The sequence below is a fragment of the Hordeum vulgare genome, chromosome 3H (assembly GCF_904849725.1).
Source record: "Hordeum vulgare subsp. vulgare chromosome 3H, MorexV3_pseudomolecules_assembly, whole genome shotgun sequence".
NCBI classification, from domain to species: domain Eukaryota; kingdom Viridiplantae; phylum Streptophyta; class Magnoliopsida; order Poales; family Poaceae; genus Hordeum; species Hordeum vulgare.
This window is the reverse complement of record NC_058520.1, coordinates 4,975,097-4,992,621: the sequence shown is the minus strand read 5'-3', so window position 1 is coordinate 4,992,621 and position 17,525 is coordinate 4,975,097. Positions and strand designations below refer to the sequence as shown.

At 43.9% G+C, this 17,525-nt stretch overlaps 1 protein-coding gene across 1 annotated transcript; it reads left to right on the top strand.

Annotated features, from left to right (window-relative positions):
* The first annotated feature begins 1,558 nt into the window (after positions 1-1,558).
* Positions 1,559-4,299, top strand: LOC123439162 (rust resistance kinase Lr10-like). The gene is made up of 3 exons (XM_045115906.1): positions 1,559-2,320; positions 2,971-2,994; positions 3,149-4,299. Exons 1-3 carry the CDS (start codon positions 1,567-1,569, stop codon positions 4,219-4,221), a joined length of 1,851 nt encoding a protein of 616 aa, XP_044971841.1. The 5' UTR covers positions 1,559-1,566; the 3' UTR covers positions 4,222-4,299.
* The last annotated feature ends 13,226 nt before the right edge of the window (positions 4,300-17,525 follow it).

Sequence of the window (17,525 nt, the reverse complement as noted above, 5' to 3'; positions counted from 1 at the left end):
GTAGTATTACAGTTAAGACTCGCAAGGTGGTAAAACCATGAAATACACTGTTCGCAGACGCACAGACTGGAAGCAAATTCGCAATGGTACTTACCACGAAAGTACGGTAACTGCATACTAGCTACAAACTTTACATGACTGATTTTCATTACATGGAAAGCCTTAATCATCACAGCAATGGGGCCATGGAAAATTGGTTGCTCATTCAGGCACAGTCTATGAAACTGCCATGAGACATGACTGCCATATACTGAAACTTTGCGCCAAAGAGTAGTATATCCTGAAATCTGGCTTGCAATATACTTTTGTTGGGCTTGACTCGAATATCCCGTCAACTCTTTCTTTTTCATTGCCGACTTGTTCCTATCAGGGAATTAAATGGTAGAATGTGATAGGAAGGGAACTACTACATGGAGACTAAGAAGAAATAATTGGTGGTCCAGGCCGAGATGAGTTGGCTGTGTGCTGCTACTGTCTTTGTTTCGTGTCTGGTATAGTTGAGTGCACAGTGGTGAGCAGAAAATGAAAGATTAGAACTTGAGCACATATTATTCTAACATAAGAGGAAGAGTCGGCGTGCATTCTGGTCCAATTCTGTCATAGTCTCCTAGGAATGTGTGGAATCCACCAACATATTTATTTTAATAAAACAGAGTACCAAGAATATAAATGTATAATTACAGGGATATGTACATATAGCCACAGGTGATGAAGACTTCAAAGCAACAAACTGCAAAAGAAAAAGGAAACGGATTTGGCAAAATATAAGTGTGATAATAGTCAAAGTGCATAATGATTACAACAAATTTAGCCATAAATCCTTCAATGTCATTTCTCCAAATTATTTAAAAAATCCCGAAAAGGATAGAGAAATGAAAATCTCCGTAACTAAAATAAATGTGGGTCTAACTACAACTGAAATACTTCTTACACTGTGTTTGCCAAAACGAACTTCCAAATTTTCCTTAATCTTTCTAAAATCACTGTAGATTATACAAGTAGATATTTCAACAATGATGTTATCATCTCAAGATTAAAATGGATAGCATTTCAACAATGCACAAATGAGAGCACCCTAAAATAAACTAATAACTGTAAACATTTCCATAGTGTCTGGTTTTTTAATTCCAAGGAGGAATAAATTACAAACACACACTCATGCTGCAATCACTCCTCATCAATCACTTAGCTAAAAACTCCAGAAACCTTATAATAATTTAGAACTATGCAGGTGAACTTCATGAGTTTATTTTTCACAGGATAATGATACATGCTACAGGTCCTTAGAGGTTTGGAATCTTATCAGAGGACTAGCAAAACAGGTGAAGAAAAATGAAGATATATGTGTGGTGAAATGGCATGAATGGTTTAAACAGTGATAGAACCATGGAATTTTGTGAGCCATAGAACATATATGCCAGATGTTTTGGTGGCAATTGGTCTTCCTGCCCAGACATGTAACTATCATGACAACTTTCACCCCAATCCTCATCAGAGGTTAAAGCAAGCAGCCATTTTTTATACTACTAGCTTTGTCTTCTTCCATCTACATCTTCAATACATCTCATGGACTTCCCTAAACTTCTTGTCATGCTAGTGCTGCTCCCTTTTCTAACCAATGAATCCTATGTGGGTGCAGCATCAGATGATGAGGATTTCTTCAAGAAATGCTCATCACAACGGTGCAGCAAACATGGACCAAAGATCCAGTTCCCCTTCCGGCTTTCAACCCAACCAACATCTTGTGGAGCAGATGGCATGCAGTTATCGTGCTCTGGGCATGACACGATCTTTGATCACCCTGTTCTTGGTTCTTGCAAAGTGACTGCGATATATTACATGCACCGTGTCATTAACATCACACCACCTGTGGAACCATTGGCGCAATGCCCACTTCAGAAGCTCATCTTGAAAAAGTTAGAAACTGGTGTGTACAAACAACCTCAATCATTTACGACCATGGTACGTTGTTCAAAGAGTTTCATACCAGCATATCCATATAGTATAGTCGGCCCAGCTCCTTGCGTCAGTAGCAATACTAGCCAATTCTGGTATTTGGCATTAGCTTCCGCATACATATCTGATCTACCATGGGACTGTGTGGCCATTTCTAAGGGTATCCCGATACCCTTCAGCTATGATAAACATGGCCCTAACTCAGACCCCTCCAATGAAATAGCAAAGGCAGTCGTCAACTTTGGTGCGACAACCTTCACTTGGCACCTCAATAACATTACCGGTGTCTGCCAACAATGTGAACATGAAGGTCGATACTGTGGATTCAGCTCACAAAAGCGTCAAGCATTCTGCCAGCACCATGGTATTATTTCTTTCCCTAGTTAAAATCCATATATCATTATGGCATGTCAATTTATTTTGGAACAACCTTCTAGATTTTCTGCTTCTCAATCTAGTAGTTTGTTGATCTCTTATATTCTGATGTTAATTGTGTTTAATCTTCCGGAAGAATTCTCAATCTACCAGTTAAATACTTATATTATTTAACAAACAAAATTGTATTGCAAATCAGAGAAATCGTTAACTTGCTCGAGCACATACAGTAGTGCAAGTGCCAAATTATATGGGAAAATTTATGATCATTCGATGGCTGACTAATTGTAAAATTCTTGGACAACAATAAGTAAGAGATAAACCTTAATTGACCATTTTTCATATTGATTTAGGTTTTCAGATTGAATATGAATAAATAAGGGTACAGCTATAACATAACAAAGAATATATTAATCGATATAACACCTATATATGTCTGAGGTCCAATATACATGAAGCCAACTGGAAGCTAGCACATATGTATGTCCTTCCTATGTCCACAGAGAAGTCATGTAAGAATCAGGAATTAGTTGTTCCAAACATATTTCATAGAAGTAATGAAGTAGTCTTCTCTCTTATGTTTCTGCCTATATTAAAATAAAAGCATGGAAAAACTAATGATATTCTTCCTACATGCAGGTACACATGCCATCTCAATTGCGGGTAATGTTGCAACTCCTTTTCTTTTTCCCATTCTAAATGAAATTATTATTGCTGACCACTGTAACACTTTTGTGTTTTCTCATTGCTATAAGAGTCAGGAATGCATGGCCTCTTATCTGAATGCAACTCACTAATTTCCTTTCCTTTTAATCAGAAGCATCATCCGTAGCTGCATTTGCAGTTCTCTCAATGATGGTGGTCACTGTGATATTTCTCTCCTTGAAGTCAAGGTACGACGAAGAGATAAATATGAAGGTTGAAATGTTTCTCAAGGCATATGGCACATCGAAACCTACAAGATACACCTTCCGTGATGTTAAGAAGATAGCAAGAAGGTTCAAGGATAAACTCGGTCAGGGTGGATTCGGAAGTGTGTACAAAGGCGAGCTACCAAATGGAGTACCCGTGGCAGTCAAGATGCTAGAGAGCTCTACAGGAGAGGGGGAGGACTTCATCAATGAAGTTGCAACCATTGGACTGATCCACCATGCAAATATCGTACGTCTCTTGGGCTTTTGCTCCGAAGGAATGAGACGGGCCCTTATTTATGAATTCATGCCTAACGAGTCACTGGAGAAATACATATTCCCACAAGTTCCGAATATCTCTCGACAGCTCCTAGCACCCAACAAAATGCTAGATATTGCTTTAGGCATTGCCAGAGGAATGGAATACCTGCATCAAGGCTGCAACCAGCGCATCCTCCACTTTGACATCAAGCCACATAACATCCTGCTGGACTACAACTTCAATCCAAAGATCTCAGACTTTGGCCTTGCAAAGCTGTGTGCAAGGGACCAGAGCATCGTTACCTTGACTGCAGCAAGAGGCACTATGGGATACATTGCACCAGAGCTATACTCTCGAAACTTTGGAGGGGTGTCTTACAAGTCAGACGTGTACAGTTTCGGTATGCTGGTGTTGGAAATGGTAAGCGGGCGGAGGAACTCGGACCCAAGTGTTGGTAGCCAGAACGATGTATACCTCCCGGAGTGGATCTACGAGAAAGTAATCAGTGGGCAAGCATGGGAGCTTACTTTGGAGATGACAGAAGAAGACAAAGAAAAGATTAGACAGCTGACTATTGTGGCATTGTGGTGTATCCAGTGGAACCCGAAGAACCGGCCTTCAATGACAAAGGTGGTAAACATGTTAACAGGGAGGATGCAGAACCTACAGATTCCCCCTAAGCCCTTTGTGTCATCTGAAAATCAGCCTAGAACATAAAAGCACAGAGAAATGCTGCCATGATTTGATATATATATAGGAAAACGATTTGGTACATATTGAAGACATGCACTTAGTCCATGTGTTGCACAGCAATACATAGCACTAGCGTGCAGTATATTTCCTTCTTTCCACTCTATTAGCACCTGATTGTATGAATATAATCGTCCGTCCCCATGTAATAAAATACTACTACCAGGTATATGCAAGACCATATGAGAACTTCATTTGGACTGTATAATAACAGTTAGAAATGCAGTGGTTTGTTGGTTACCTTGTTGTGATGCTGCGCTGATTTATATTTCCTGCAGTGCATTATTCCTTAGTGGGATCCTCAGGAAACATGATTGCCATTTCCATTGTGCTGAGAACATCACATCATCACTCTACAGGTCGACTGATCATGCCCTGTTCCTTCAAATATCAGCAGTGGACTGAACATGTTTGGATCTTTCCCCTGTGCTAGCACCTGCTAGCTGATGCCATGTAATAGTACTAGTAGATATTTGCAGCATATCGGAATCACATGGAGCTTTGTTCTGCGGATCGACGCTTCTGTAACTAACTAAGCTCTTTCTAATGCGCAGATCCTGAAATTTATCGTGCCACTGCACCAGTTACCACTAAAAACGAAGGGAGAGCAAGGGGGGTTACTCACCGGAGCAGAGGAATGGGGGGCGCTTCGTCGGAGCCCAAGGGAAGACAAGGAGCTCGCTTAGACGCCGGAGAATTAGGGCGACGGCCGTGCGGAAGCACGCCGGGGGAATCGCTCGCCGGCAGCCCGCCGCCGGCCGCCACAAGGGTTATAAACGGGCACGAGTTGTAAAAAAAAGGCAGAGTTGGGCTTATGGGTTGGGCTCCCCTGCAAAAGGGGATTTTTATTTGTCACTGTCTTTACTTTGCAATTGATTTTTTTCCAAACACAATACAATCAAAGTCGCTCGTATACATGAACATACACTTGTGGTTATGGACGCACGCACATACACACGCATACTGTACCCTTTTGAACGCCTCCGAAAGACTGAATCGACAAAGCATCTTCCGACTTTACGAAGTCATCACATGTGTCTGCCCTCGACGGGACGTCTCCTCTCACTGAGCAAACATTGACAGAAACCAAAAATAAATCCAGAAATAATACAAGCGCCAATTTCAAGCCTAGAACTTGAACTCTCACGGGACAGGAATATTTCTGTTCTCCTAACCATCCAACCACGAATTATTTAAAAAATGTTTCATTGATCAACAACATCAGTCGCACGTTCTGTTGTTTGATCGACGTCGATCACATGGTGTGGCATGCAGCATGTGTGATAATTCCTAAGTACAAAGAATTGTTGTAGCACTTTTTAATGATGCAGCCACTTGAGAGGTCATCGATCGTCGAGGACCAAAGCGTGATGAGGTATATATGGGGAGAGGCAAGGGGGACGAGACGTGTAAAACGGGCGGGCCTTGTTTGCACGCACGAACCATTGAGTTGTTTTCACCATAAGAATCAACAACAAGAAGCTACGCATGAAGGGCATCCTCTCGCGTATGCCACGTCCACGATTTTACTGTGGCAGGATCTATCTCAGGATAACACCTCCCCAAGGTAAATACGTCCCACGTCTCTCTCATCTTCTAAAAAAATATCTCTCTCGTCTTCTCCTCGAGTGACGGCAAGGGTTCCGCCTCCTTCTCCCATTCCCTTCTCTCTCTTGTGGCCTCCTCCCACCAGCCGTCGCGTCTTCCGCTTGACCCGTCTCATCCTTTTCATGGTTGCGAGTTCAGAGCCGGCGATGCTGGTGCTAGCGCAGCGTCCCGGAACTCGCCTTCCTCCGTCGCCAGGTGCGTTGGAAAAATTGTCGTTGTCAACCCGTCCCTTATGCGTTTCCTCCTGCCCAGACTTGTTCTCATCCCCGCCCTCCTCCAAGTTCATCGGTCGGGAGGCAAGGATCTGTCGGTCATGAGCGGTGGGAGGCGGGCGCACGAGCAGACCGAGCCTGTTGCTTCATCTCCTTCGCCTACCCATGGTCGTTGATGAGAGGAACTTTGTGGGGAAGGCAAGAGAAGTGGATCTGAGAAGATTGGGGAAGATTATGCTTGGAAGATGCGGGATTCTTTTTACTGATGGATTCATTCACCTACTTAAGTTTCTAGCTTACGATGTAGCTGCTGTTTTTTCTCTCTTCAATTCACCCAATTACGTTTCTAGCTTATGTGTCGTCGGGTGAAATGATGTTGGGTGGTTGGACGAGGTGTTAGCTGCATTGTCAATTCATGGATTCGGCCGCACCTTTTTAGTTTGCCATCTTGCTTCTCGTTTTCTTATGCGCTTCAACGAGATACCTTTTTAGTTTGCCATCTTGCTTCTCGTTTTCTTATGCGCTTCAACGAGATAACCGGATGGTCGACAAGTTTGATTAGTAATAGTGCTAATAGTAGATTGAAACATTAATAAAGCCAAAATCTGCCTATCTTGGTGGAGAATGCAGAGGGGCAGCAGGTTCACTGGAATGCTTTATGACTTTGAGTCACTCATCATTGTCATTATTTGATATCATTCAACACGTACATTTGTTCTTACTTTGGTGTCTTTTTGAAAAATAGAACACACATGTTGCTCTAGCATTCGACCTCCCTCGTGGATGGCTGAAAGAAAACGATTTTGCTACTGCATCTGTTCTTCAAATTCATAATAAATAAAATACTTCTACTGATGTCGCTACAACATGCTGGTTTAATTCAACATGAGCTATTTTACCTTTTACAGGCCCTTCTGGGTGGTGGTGGTGGCGGCATGTTTTCCAGGGAAAGGCTTGCATTCACGCCTAAGTAAGCATACAATGATGAAAATTTCCATATATGTGGTTCAACTTTTAGAGAATCCCATTTTATGGCAACCATTATATGATGCTTGTGGATAGTAATAATGCACTGACATGAGCATGTGCTTCAAAGTTTCAATTATTCAGACTCTGGTAACACTAGAAATATTTTGTATCTGCATTAGTAACCATATTAATGCGTGAATTGTGGTTGCTTTGTGCAGATCCCCTTGTAAATGAATTTGACCAAATCATATCGATCTCTGCTTTCAAGGATGTTCACAGTAACACTGTCATTTTTGGAATTCATACATCAACTGTAGGTATCATTTATGCCTTTTGTTGGTTGATGTATCATTTATCTTTTGATAAGCAAGCCTGTTATGCATGATTCATGTTATGTGGGAACTTTATTTTGTTGTTATCGTTTGGATAAGAATACTTGCAAATATTGAAGTTGGTAGTTTTTCTTTTTCCGGGTAAGAACATAAACCGTGCAGTTCACTTATCAGTTATTGCTAGATTCGGTGAGTTGGTGGTATTATACACGAAAAACAAAAAAAAATCATATTTAGCTATTGTACTCTGGTGACGGGCGAATGACAAAGATATCATTTCATTATCAGGATGCAACATTTGTTCCTAAACCCAAACTCTCCTGGTGTTATCTTTTGACGGATACTTTAACTCTCCTATGTTTGTTCATCAGTCATTGGGTTTTTATGGTTCATTTATTGGCTGAAACATCATTTTTTATTGCAGTTGACCAAACCCAACTAGACTGTGCTAAATCATCAGTGAAACCAGCTATCTCGGCGAACCTAGAATCAAAGGTATGCACACTCATGTGATATATCTGTAATTGTGCCTGGCGGTCTACTAATAATTAAACTCACAGGCATCAACAACTGAAGATATGGGGCGCCAAGTATTAGCATTTGTTGAAAGGTACAATATTTAAACATTTCCGCTAAACCTTAATATTTTTGCTGGTGCCTATGGTTCGATTCCCATCAAGGTCGAGAAAAACGTACGTTTATTCTTTGCTCTAGACATTTTAGAATTTATGGCTCGGGGATGATGATGTCTGCTTTGCCATTTTAGTTGGTTAGTAGAATAATTAATAGCTCGAGATTGACAATGACATGTTAATTTATTGCACATATTGTAATCATATTAGATATGAGTACGAGGGAGCCATCTTAGCCATCTTTTATTATTTGGTACAAATTATATGATTATTAATGCAGAGTTGCAGACCCATGCTACTTGTTTTTTTAATGATGGTTGCTTAACCAAACTGTAATTTTGTTCCCCGGATGGTGCAAGTACAAAAGGAGCAGAAGATTGTATGCCTGAGTGATGCTTGATTAACCGTACTTAATTTGTTTTACTAAGATGGATTAAGCCTGGGTGGAGGTACCAGTTGTGTGCAGGGTGGATGTGTGCAAGCTAGAAGTTAAAATTTTAATTGTGATATGTTATTAATCACGCGGGCGGTTTAACAGATATTTTAGTTTATAGGAATAATAATAGCATAACCATCTCTTGTGGCCACACATTGAAGGAACCAACCACAGAGTGTGCAGTATTGGCAGCATGAGGAAGCATGGATGGTGACCTGACGAGGAGAGGAGGAGGTTAATGGGAAGCAGGTAACAACCTACGATCTCTTCCTATTTTTTATCATCTTCTTGTTTAGTACCACAACAGATAACCATCTCTCGACACTTCTTCTCTAAACAGGTAAGCATCATGGGCAGTGGGTATGAGGAGGACGTTGGAAAAATGATTTTTTGGGTGCTGATTTCCCCAATGCTGGTTGGTTAGATGATATATCTCTTGATAATGCAGTGTGCTTTTATTTTTGTGAGTTTGACCTCTTTCAGAAAGCTTTTCAATTGCAGGTCTCTCTCTCATGGATGGATGGTCACATGGAAGTAATCAATTGACTAGCTATGAAGATTGCTGGGATTGACAAAAACGCAAAAGTGATCCAGTTGGTGGAACTATTGTAGAACTCCTCGAGGAGGTAACCCTTTACGAGAGGGTGCAAGTGTTACTGTCTGTTGCTATATTTGACAGTAAATAAAAAACAGTCTACAAGTAGTCAAATATTCTTGATTGAAAGTCTTACAAAAGGCCATTCCAGAAGATCTTTGCTTGTTGAAGCTATACAGTTTACCTCTATTTTTTGCGAGTAGCTAGCACTGTATTTAATTCTCTTTGTGGCCTTGGCGAGGATTTTTCTGCTCGCTTTTTTTCTTGCACCAAATTAGCTCCTTTGACTCTGATGCGATTAAACTTTGTTATAATAATATGTTGGGAGCAGGCTAGCATTGCTTTTATGTAACTGGGCATGAATCACAAACAACAAAGAAAAAGGGCACCACCCAACTTTCACTCAGGCGGATCAAGATGTGCAGAAACAAGATAAGTGCGCACAGGCCTACCATAGGAGGCGCCACCAGGTGGCGCCCCAGCCTCTAGTGATGTATCAATAAGAACTAGGGTTGGGCATTGTGGTACACTTGCACACGCAATAATACAAACTGATCATCTGTTTTGGGGTGTTTCTTATTTCACATGAAGGTATCTGGATATCAATTAACCGTAAGTGTCTCTGTAGTTGATCTTGATATATTGTGTCGGCTTAGTCTTTCAAAGATGCTTATAAGGTGAGTGTATATGCATATGTTTGTATTGTGGTAAATTAAAAAAAAAGCAATCTACCTTATAACCCACACACGCCCTGTCCTCTGCATGGGATGGCCCATTCTGCTTTTTTCCCACTGGTTTTGGAAACTTCTAGATCCTTCCTTGAAACAATTTTTAAAATTAGTGATTTCTTTGAAAATTGTGCACGGTTTTTAAAATTTGCAATAAAATTTAAATTCACGTTTGTCAATATAAGAGAATAATTTCCAAATTCATAAATATTTTTTAAAATTCAAGATTTGTTTTAATTGTTAACAATTATTTAATTTTGGAACATTTTATGAATAGGCAAGTTTTTTTGAATTTTGGTAACAACCTTCCTAACTTCCAGATTTTATTGAAATACCTGAACATTTTTTAAATTATTGAACATATTTTATATTCTGAAACTCTATGAAGTTTGTCAACATATTTTTTAATTTTATATTTTGTTTTGAAACAAACATTTTTTTAAACCCATGATTTTTTTTAAATTTGTGATCATTTTTAAATAATTGAACAAGTTTTGAACTCTGTGAACATTCTGTGAAATTCGAGAATAGTTTTGAAATGGGAAACATTACTTTTGAAGTCACGAACATTTTATGGCTTTGCAATGTTTTCGTGAATATTTTCAAAATTTCTCGAAATAAAATTATTATATATAATTTAATGGTAAAACAGAAAACAAAGAGGATAATAGAAAATAAAAAACATAATAAATGGTGCCCACCCGTAACAGGATGACCCAAATCATGTAGGGGGTTGTGTGTTCAGAGGGTAACCTCGGATCCGCGCGTGGATTCATATGTCCCCTGTTTTTTGTCATGCTCGTGGTCAAATTATGTGGCACCACATCACGGTTTTGCACCCCTGCAAAGTAAATAAAAGTTTTTTTATCTTATCACCGTCGTGGCGAGCATCAATTGCACGGGGTCCAGTGCACAAGTAGCACCAAATACGCCCTCTACGTGAGCATGGCCTTTGGCTGTAGTGCTCCACCTAACCCTGACAAAAGGGAAATTCGGAAGCAGATGAAAGACGAAAGAATGATGAACCCTATTTGATGCATTCTGCAACAAAACATTCTGTTAGCGTACCATACACTTGTACATGTACCATATTGGTGTAGCTAGTCCTAGTCTTCAGGATCCCAACCGCCTCCCTCCACGATGGCCTGCGTGCCTATCCACTCTGGAGACCAGGCGAGGGGGTTGGCTCCATATATACCTGTAACAGCCATGCATAATAGACATCGGCAGTTCTATCCTCCTCCTCTCGTTTAGCTTGGTATCAGACGCTATGGCGTTCGAAGACATCTTTGGCGACCTCCCACCCCCGGCTGTCCACTCCTCCTCTTCGCCGGTGACCTCTCCTCCTCCACCGCCCCCCGCTACTGCTTCCTCTCACACCTCTGAGATCATCACCGAGTTGCACACTCCCCCACCACCCCCTGCTACAACTCCCCTCAGCATCCACAACGACCACATCTCCAACCATGTCAAGTTCAAACTTGATCCAGCCGAGAACAACTACACCAAGTGGCGCATGTTCTTCAACCTCGTCCTCCTCCAGTACCGTGTCCAGGACCACGTCACGCGCCCGCCGCCTCCCAACCCCGATGCCGACTGGCTGGCCGTCGACCAGCGGCTCATGCTCTAGATCTACTTCACCCTCTCCGACAACCTGCTCGAGCTCATCATGGGTGGCGCCGTCGACGCGTACACCGCCTGGACTCGCATCAAGGACTACTTCCTGGCCAACCAAGGTGCTCGCTACCTCCACCTCACTCGGCATTACCGGAACCTGAAGCAAGGCGACCTCTCCGTGTCCGACTACGCCCGCCGTCTGAAGACCCTTGCGGACGGCCTTGCTGACACAGGTAACCCGGTGTCTGACCATGACCTCACCATGCAGCTTCTTCATGGTCTGGACAACCGGTTCGACACGATCCGCACCATCTTGGGGGATCAGTCACCGCTGCCGCCCTTCGACGTCGCTCGCTCCCGTCTCGATCTCGCCGAGTACACCATCAACCTCCGTGCGGCAGAGGCCAGCTCCTCCGCCCTCACCATCTCTGGTGGCTCTGGCGCGGCGTCCGATCGCGGGGATCGCGGCGACCGCAGCGATCGTGGCTCCGGCAACCGCGGCTCTGGCGGTCGTGGCACTGGCGGCCGTGGCAACGGCGGCGGCGATCGTGGCCGCGGTCGTGGTCGCCAAGGTGGTCGCGGGTCCTCCTCCACACCACCCACACCATGGACGGGGTACTTTGCCCCGTATGGCATGGCCCTGCCCGCCCCGCGCCCTGGCTGGATTCCTCCTAACGTCGCCGGCGTCCTCGGACCACGCCCCGGCGTCCACTCCCAGGCGTATCCCCTGATGCTCTCCGGCCCATCTACATCAACTGCACCTCCGGCTCCTCCGTCGCCCTACCAGTTCCCTGCGCCATCATGGGACCATGCTGCCCTCCTTCATCAGGCCTACAGCCAGCACGGGCTCCCTTCTCACAGCAGCGACTGGATCCTCGACTCCGGCGCATCCACGCACGTCACCGGTAATCCTGGCACCCTCTCCTCGTTTCGTCCTTTCCCAAAGCATTTTTCTCCTAGTCTCATTGTTGGCAATGGTGATCGCCTTCCCATCATCGGAACGGGTTCCACTACTCTTCCTCCCACCAACCTATCTCTCAAAGACGTTGTTGTTTGCCCGGGCATTGTCCAAGACCTTATTTCTGTTCGTAAGTTATCTACTGACAATAAGGTTTCTGTTAATCTTAACCCTCACGGTTTCTCTGTGAAGGACCTCCACACCAGGACTCCGCTCATGACGTCCAGTAGTCCCGGCCCGTTGTACCCCTTCTACGGCACCTCCTCCTCATTCGGCAAGTCGGCTGCCTTCACCACCACCGGCGACTTGTGCCATCAACGGCTTGGCCATCCGGGCAAAGCCTCCTTAGATTTCCTTTCTCGCACTTTCTTACCCGATTGTAATAATGTTGCTCGCTCCCCCTGTCCCTCTTGCCAACTAGGACGTCAACCTCGCTTATCCTTTTCCTCCTCCCATAATTGTACCACTGCGCCGTTTCAACTTATTCATTGTGATCTTTGGACATCACCCATTATTAGCTTCTCTGGGTTTAAATATTATCTCATTGTTCTTGATGACTTTTCTCACTACTCTTGGTCGTTTCCCCTCCGCAACAAAGACGACACATCCCCCACTCTCCAACGCTTCTTCACTTACATCTACACCCGATTTCACACACTCATACAATCCATGCAATGTGACAATGGCGGAAAATTCATCAACAACTCCCTACGCACCTTTTTTTCCACCCACGGCATCACCTACCGTCTCTCGTGCCCCCATACCTCCCCCCAAAATGGCAAAGCCGAACGCATGCTCCGTACAACCAATGACGTCCTCCGCACGCTACTTCTCCATGCCCACTTACCACCGCCCTTTTGGGTCGAGGCTCTCCACACCGCCACACACTTACTCAACCGCCGTCCATCCATCACCACCCAACCCCACACACCCTACTATCTTCTCACCGGCGTTCAATCCCGATACGATCACCTTCGCGTTTTCGGTTGTCTCTGTTTCCCCAACTTATATGCCACCACACCCTACAAATTAGCTCCTCACTCCACCCGTTGTGTGTTCCTCGGTTACCCTCTTGAACACAAGGGGTATCGGTGTTTCGATATCCAAACCCGCAAAGTCATTGTGTCCCGGCATGTGGTTTTTGATGAAACAACCTTTCCATACACGCCCCCCACACAACCGGTCACACCACAACCAACCGCACCGGATCCCGCGCCTGGCCGCCACCTGCGCGCAATCGCCCTCGGGATTCCCTCCCCACCTACCTCGGACAGCAGCGCCCGCACCCCCGCTTTCCCACCCAGCGCTCCACATACTTTGGATAGCAGCGCCCGTAACCCCGTTTTCCCTCCCAGCGCTCCACCAACCCGCGCTCCGTACGTGTTTCCAGATCGCCCACCACCCCTCCCGCCTCGTCCGCTCCAACCGATGCCCCACACTCGTCGCCCCACGACTCGCCCGCTACGGCATCTCCTGGAACTGTCGCCTCTGCCGCCTCCTTCCCGCTCGGATCGCCCGCCGGGCCCTCCACTGATTCCCACACCGCCTCGGCTCCCAGACCCACCACCTCTACCTCGCAGCCTGTGCCACCGACTCCCTCCCCACCACGTCACTCTGTCGTTCCTATCCCTCCTCCTGTAAATTCGCATCGCATGACCACCCGTGCCAAACGAGGCTTTGCACAGCCACGCAAACTTTTTTCCCTCACCGCCACCACCGCGTCTCCTATTTCTCCCCTCCCTTCCTCATATAAATCTGCCCTCCTGGATCACCATTGGCACGATGCTATGCTAGCTGAATTTCATGCTTTGCTTAAGAACAAAACTTGGAGTTTGGTTCCTCGACCTGCAGGTGTCAACATGGTCACCGGAAAGTGGATTTTCCGTCACAAGTTCAACCCCGACGGCACCCTTGCTCGGTACAAAGCCCGCTGGGTACTTCGTGGCTTCACGCAACAGGAGGGCATCGACTACACGGAGACATTTAGCCCGGTTGTTAAACCAGCTACGGTGCGTGTTGTCCTTAGCCTCGCCACCGCCCAATCTTGGCCAATCCATCAACTGGACGTCAAGAATGCCTTCCTCCACGGTGATCTCGGTGAGACGGTCTATTGCACTCAACCTTCTGGCTTCGTCGACCCCTCCCACCCTCATCACGTGTGTCTCCTCCACAAATCCCTCTACGGACTCAAACAGGCTCCTCGCACGTGGTTCTTGCGTTTTCAGTCCTACATTGTCTCCTTAGGCTTTGTGGCGTCCAAATGTGATACCTCTCTCTTTACATATCATCATGGCAATTCGGTTGCATATCTTCTCCTCTATGTCGACGATATCATCCTCACTGCCAACACGACATCCACCCTACATTCCATCATCACCTCCCTTAAAACCGAATTTGCCATGTCTGATCTCGGCGACATTCACCATTTCCTTGGTGTCAACGTCACACGCAACACCTCTGGCTTGTTCCTCTCTCAACAACAGTATGTCCTTGAGATTTTGGATCGCGCCAACATGTTAAACTGTAACCCCATATCCACCCCTGTAGACACCAAATCCAAGCTATCTGCATCTGATGGCACCCCTCTCTCCAACCCAACCTTGTACCGGAGCATCGCCGGGGCGCTTCAGTACCTCACCCTCACTCGGCCTGACATTGCATACGCTGTACAGCAAGTCTGCCTCTTCATGCATGCACCCCGCTCCTCCCATTACCAGCTCGTCAAGCGGATCTTGCGTTATCTCAAACACACGTCCCACTTCGGGTTACAGTTCTATCACTCTTCCTCTCACGAGCTCATCACCTACTCCGACGCTGATTGGGCCGGCTGTCCCGACACTCGGAAATCTACATCAGGTTTTTGTGTCTTCCTCGGCTCAAACTTGATCTCCTAGTCGTCTAAACGACAACATACTGTTTCCCGCTCCAGTGCCGAGGCAGAGTACCACGGCGTTGCAAACTGCGTCGCCGAGACCACCTGGCTTCGTCAACTCCTTCACGAGCTTCGTCGCCCCGCCACTCGCGCCACCGTTGTCTACTGCGACAACATCAACGCGACCTACCTCTCCACCAACCCCGTCCAACATCAACGCACCAAGCATGTCGAAATTGACCTGCACTTTGTTCGTGATCGTGTGGCTCTCGGCGAAGCCCGCGTTTTGCACGTGCCTACGGGTTCCCAGTTTGCAGATGTGTTCACCAAAGGACTACCAACAGCCGTGTTTGAGGACTTCCGGTCTAGTCTGAACATCCATCCTGACGGAGTTCCGACTACGAGGGGGTGTTAGCGTACCATACACTTGTACATGTACCATATTGTTGTAGCTAGTCCTAGTCTTCACGATCCCAACCGCCTCCCTCCACGATGGCCTGCGTGCCTATCCACTCGGGAGACCAGGCGAGGGGGTTGGCTCCATATATACCCGTAACAGCCATGCATAATAGACATCGGCAGTTCTATCCTCCTTCTCTTGTTTAGCTCATTCGTCATTCAGAAAGGTAAACCATCGAGTGATGCATCGAGCCATAGCAGCTACGTGCTCTATAGAATCCTGGTTTTAGGAACTTTCTAGACGGTTCATGTTCGGTTTTGTGCTTTATATTTTGGTTTTTATCTTCTTCTCTTTCCTTTTTCTTGAAAGTTCTGAAAATTAGGGAAAATAATAGATTTTTTAATTGTTCAATTTTCATATACAAGTCTTGAATTTTTCAAAATGTTTGATTTTTTAAACGGTTCATTTTTCATATATAAGTCTTGATTTTTGGAAAATGTCATGTTTTCAGAGAATGTTCCTTTGGGGGAGGGGGAGGTTTTTTTAAAATCTTTATATTTTTTTTAAATGTTGAAATTTCAAATAAATTGCTTATAATTTCAAAAGATGTTACTCCTTGGATCCATATTAATTATCGTTGATTCAAAATTTCTATGGATTGAAGGGAGTAGCATTTTACCGAACGTTATTGTTTTTAAAAAATGTTACTCCCTCGGATCCATATTAATTGACATTTTAATAAGGTGAACAACCGAGAGTTGGATCAACCTATTTAGAAGCTACCTTCTCAATCGAGTCACGTACTTAAGAACTTCCTACATGGTTCATGTTCACTTTTTACAGGTTTTGTTTAGTTTTCTATTTCCTATTTTCGTTTTTGTTTCTTTATTTTCCTTTTAAAGAATGTTCATATTTTTTTTTGAAAAACATTCTTGATTGTTTCAATTGTACACATTTTGAAAAAGAAGTCCTGATTTTTTGAAAATGCCTGTGGTTTCAGAGAATGTTCCTGTTTTGGGGGAAATGTTTCAGAAACATATTTAAAATATTTTAAAAATACTTATCTTTTCTGAAAGGTTGGTATTTTAATTAAATCAACAACAATTAATATGGATCCAAGGGAGTAGCATTTTCCAACAAGTTCCGATTTAACAAAATATTCATATTTTTAAAAACCTTTATATTACTAAAAACATACTTGATATTTTCAAAAGTTGCATTTCAAAATAATGTTAGCGCTTTTTCCAAACGATGGTCAGATGTTTAAAAACAAATCATATTTTTTTAAACGTTCACTTTTCGGAAATATCTTTTCTAAACCGGTTAAAAACAAGACAATAAACACGCGCTCGCTAAATCAGTGGCAATTTATATGTATTATGGAGAGCAGCATTTTCAAAAAAGTAAAATATAGATATTATGTTTTCAAAACATATTAAAAACTGCATTTAAAAATAATGTTTTCATTTTTCAGCAATACTTTTCATTTTCTGAGCGGAATGAAAAAGCTGCCAAAAAAACACGCCCACTACCATGTGTGGTTCAATACAGTACACATGTCTTGGTTGTCTACATCGGGTGGGCTCGCTATGATGGGGTAGCCCAGTCGGTAGCCCAGTCGGTACTGTGGAGCACTTTGAGGGCCGTTGGAGGTCTAGATCCTTTTTTTTTTTTCTTTCTTTCTGTTTCTGTTTCAAAAAAGTCCTGGATTTTCAAAAAATGTTTTGGAATTTGAAAAAATGTTCCAGAATTTGAAAAAATGTTTCGGAATTTGTAAAAATGTTCCAAAATTTAACAAATTGTTCCATAAATTGAAACAATGTTTCATAATTTGAAAAAATGTTCCAGAATTTGAATAAATGTTTCAGAATTTCAAACAATGTTCCGGAATTTTTATACAAAGGTTTCGTAT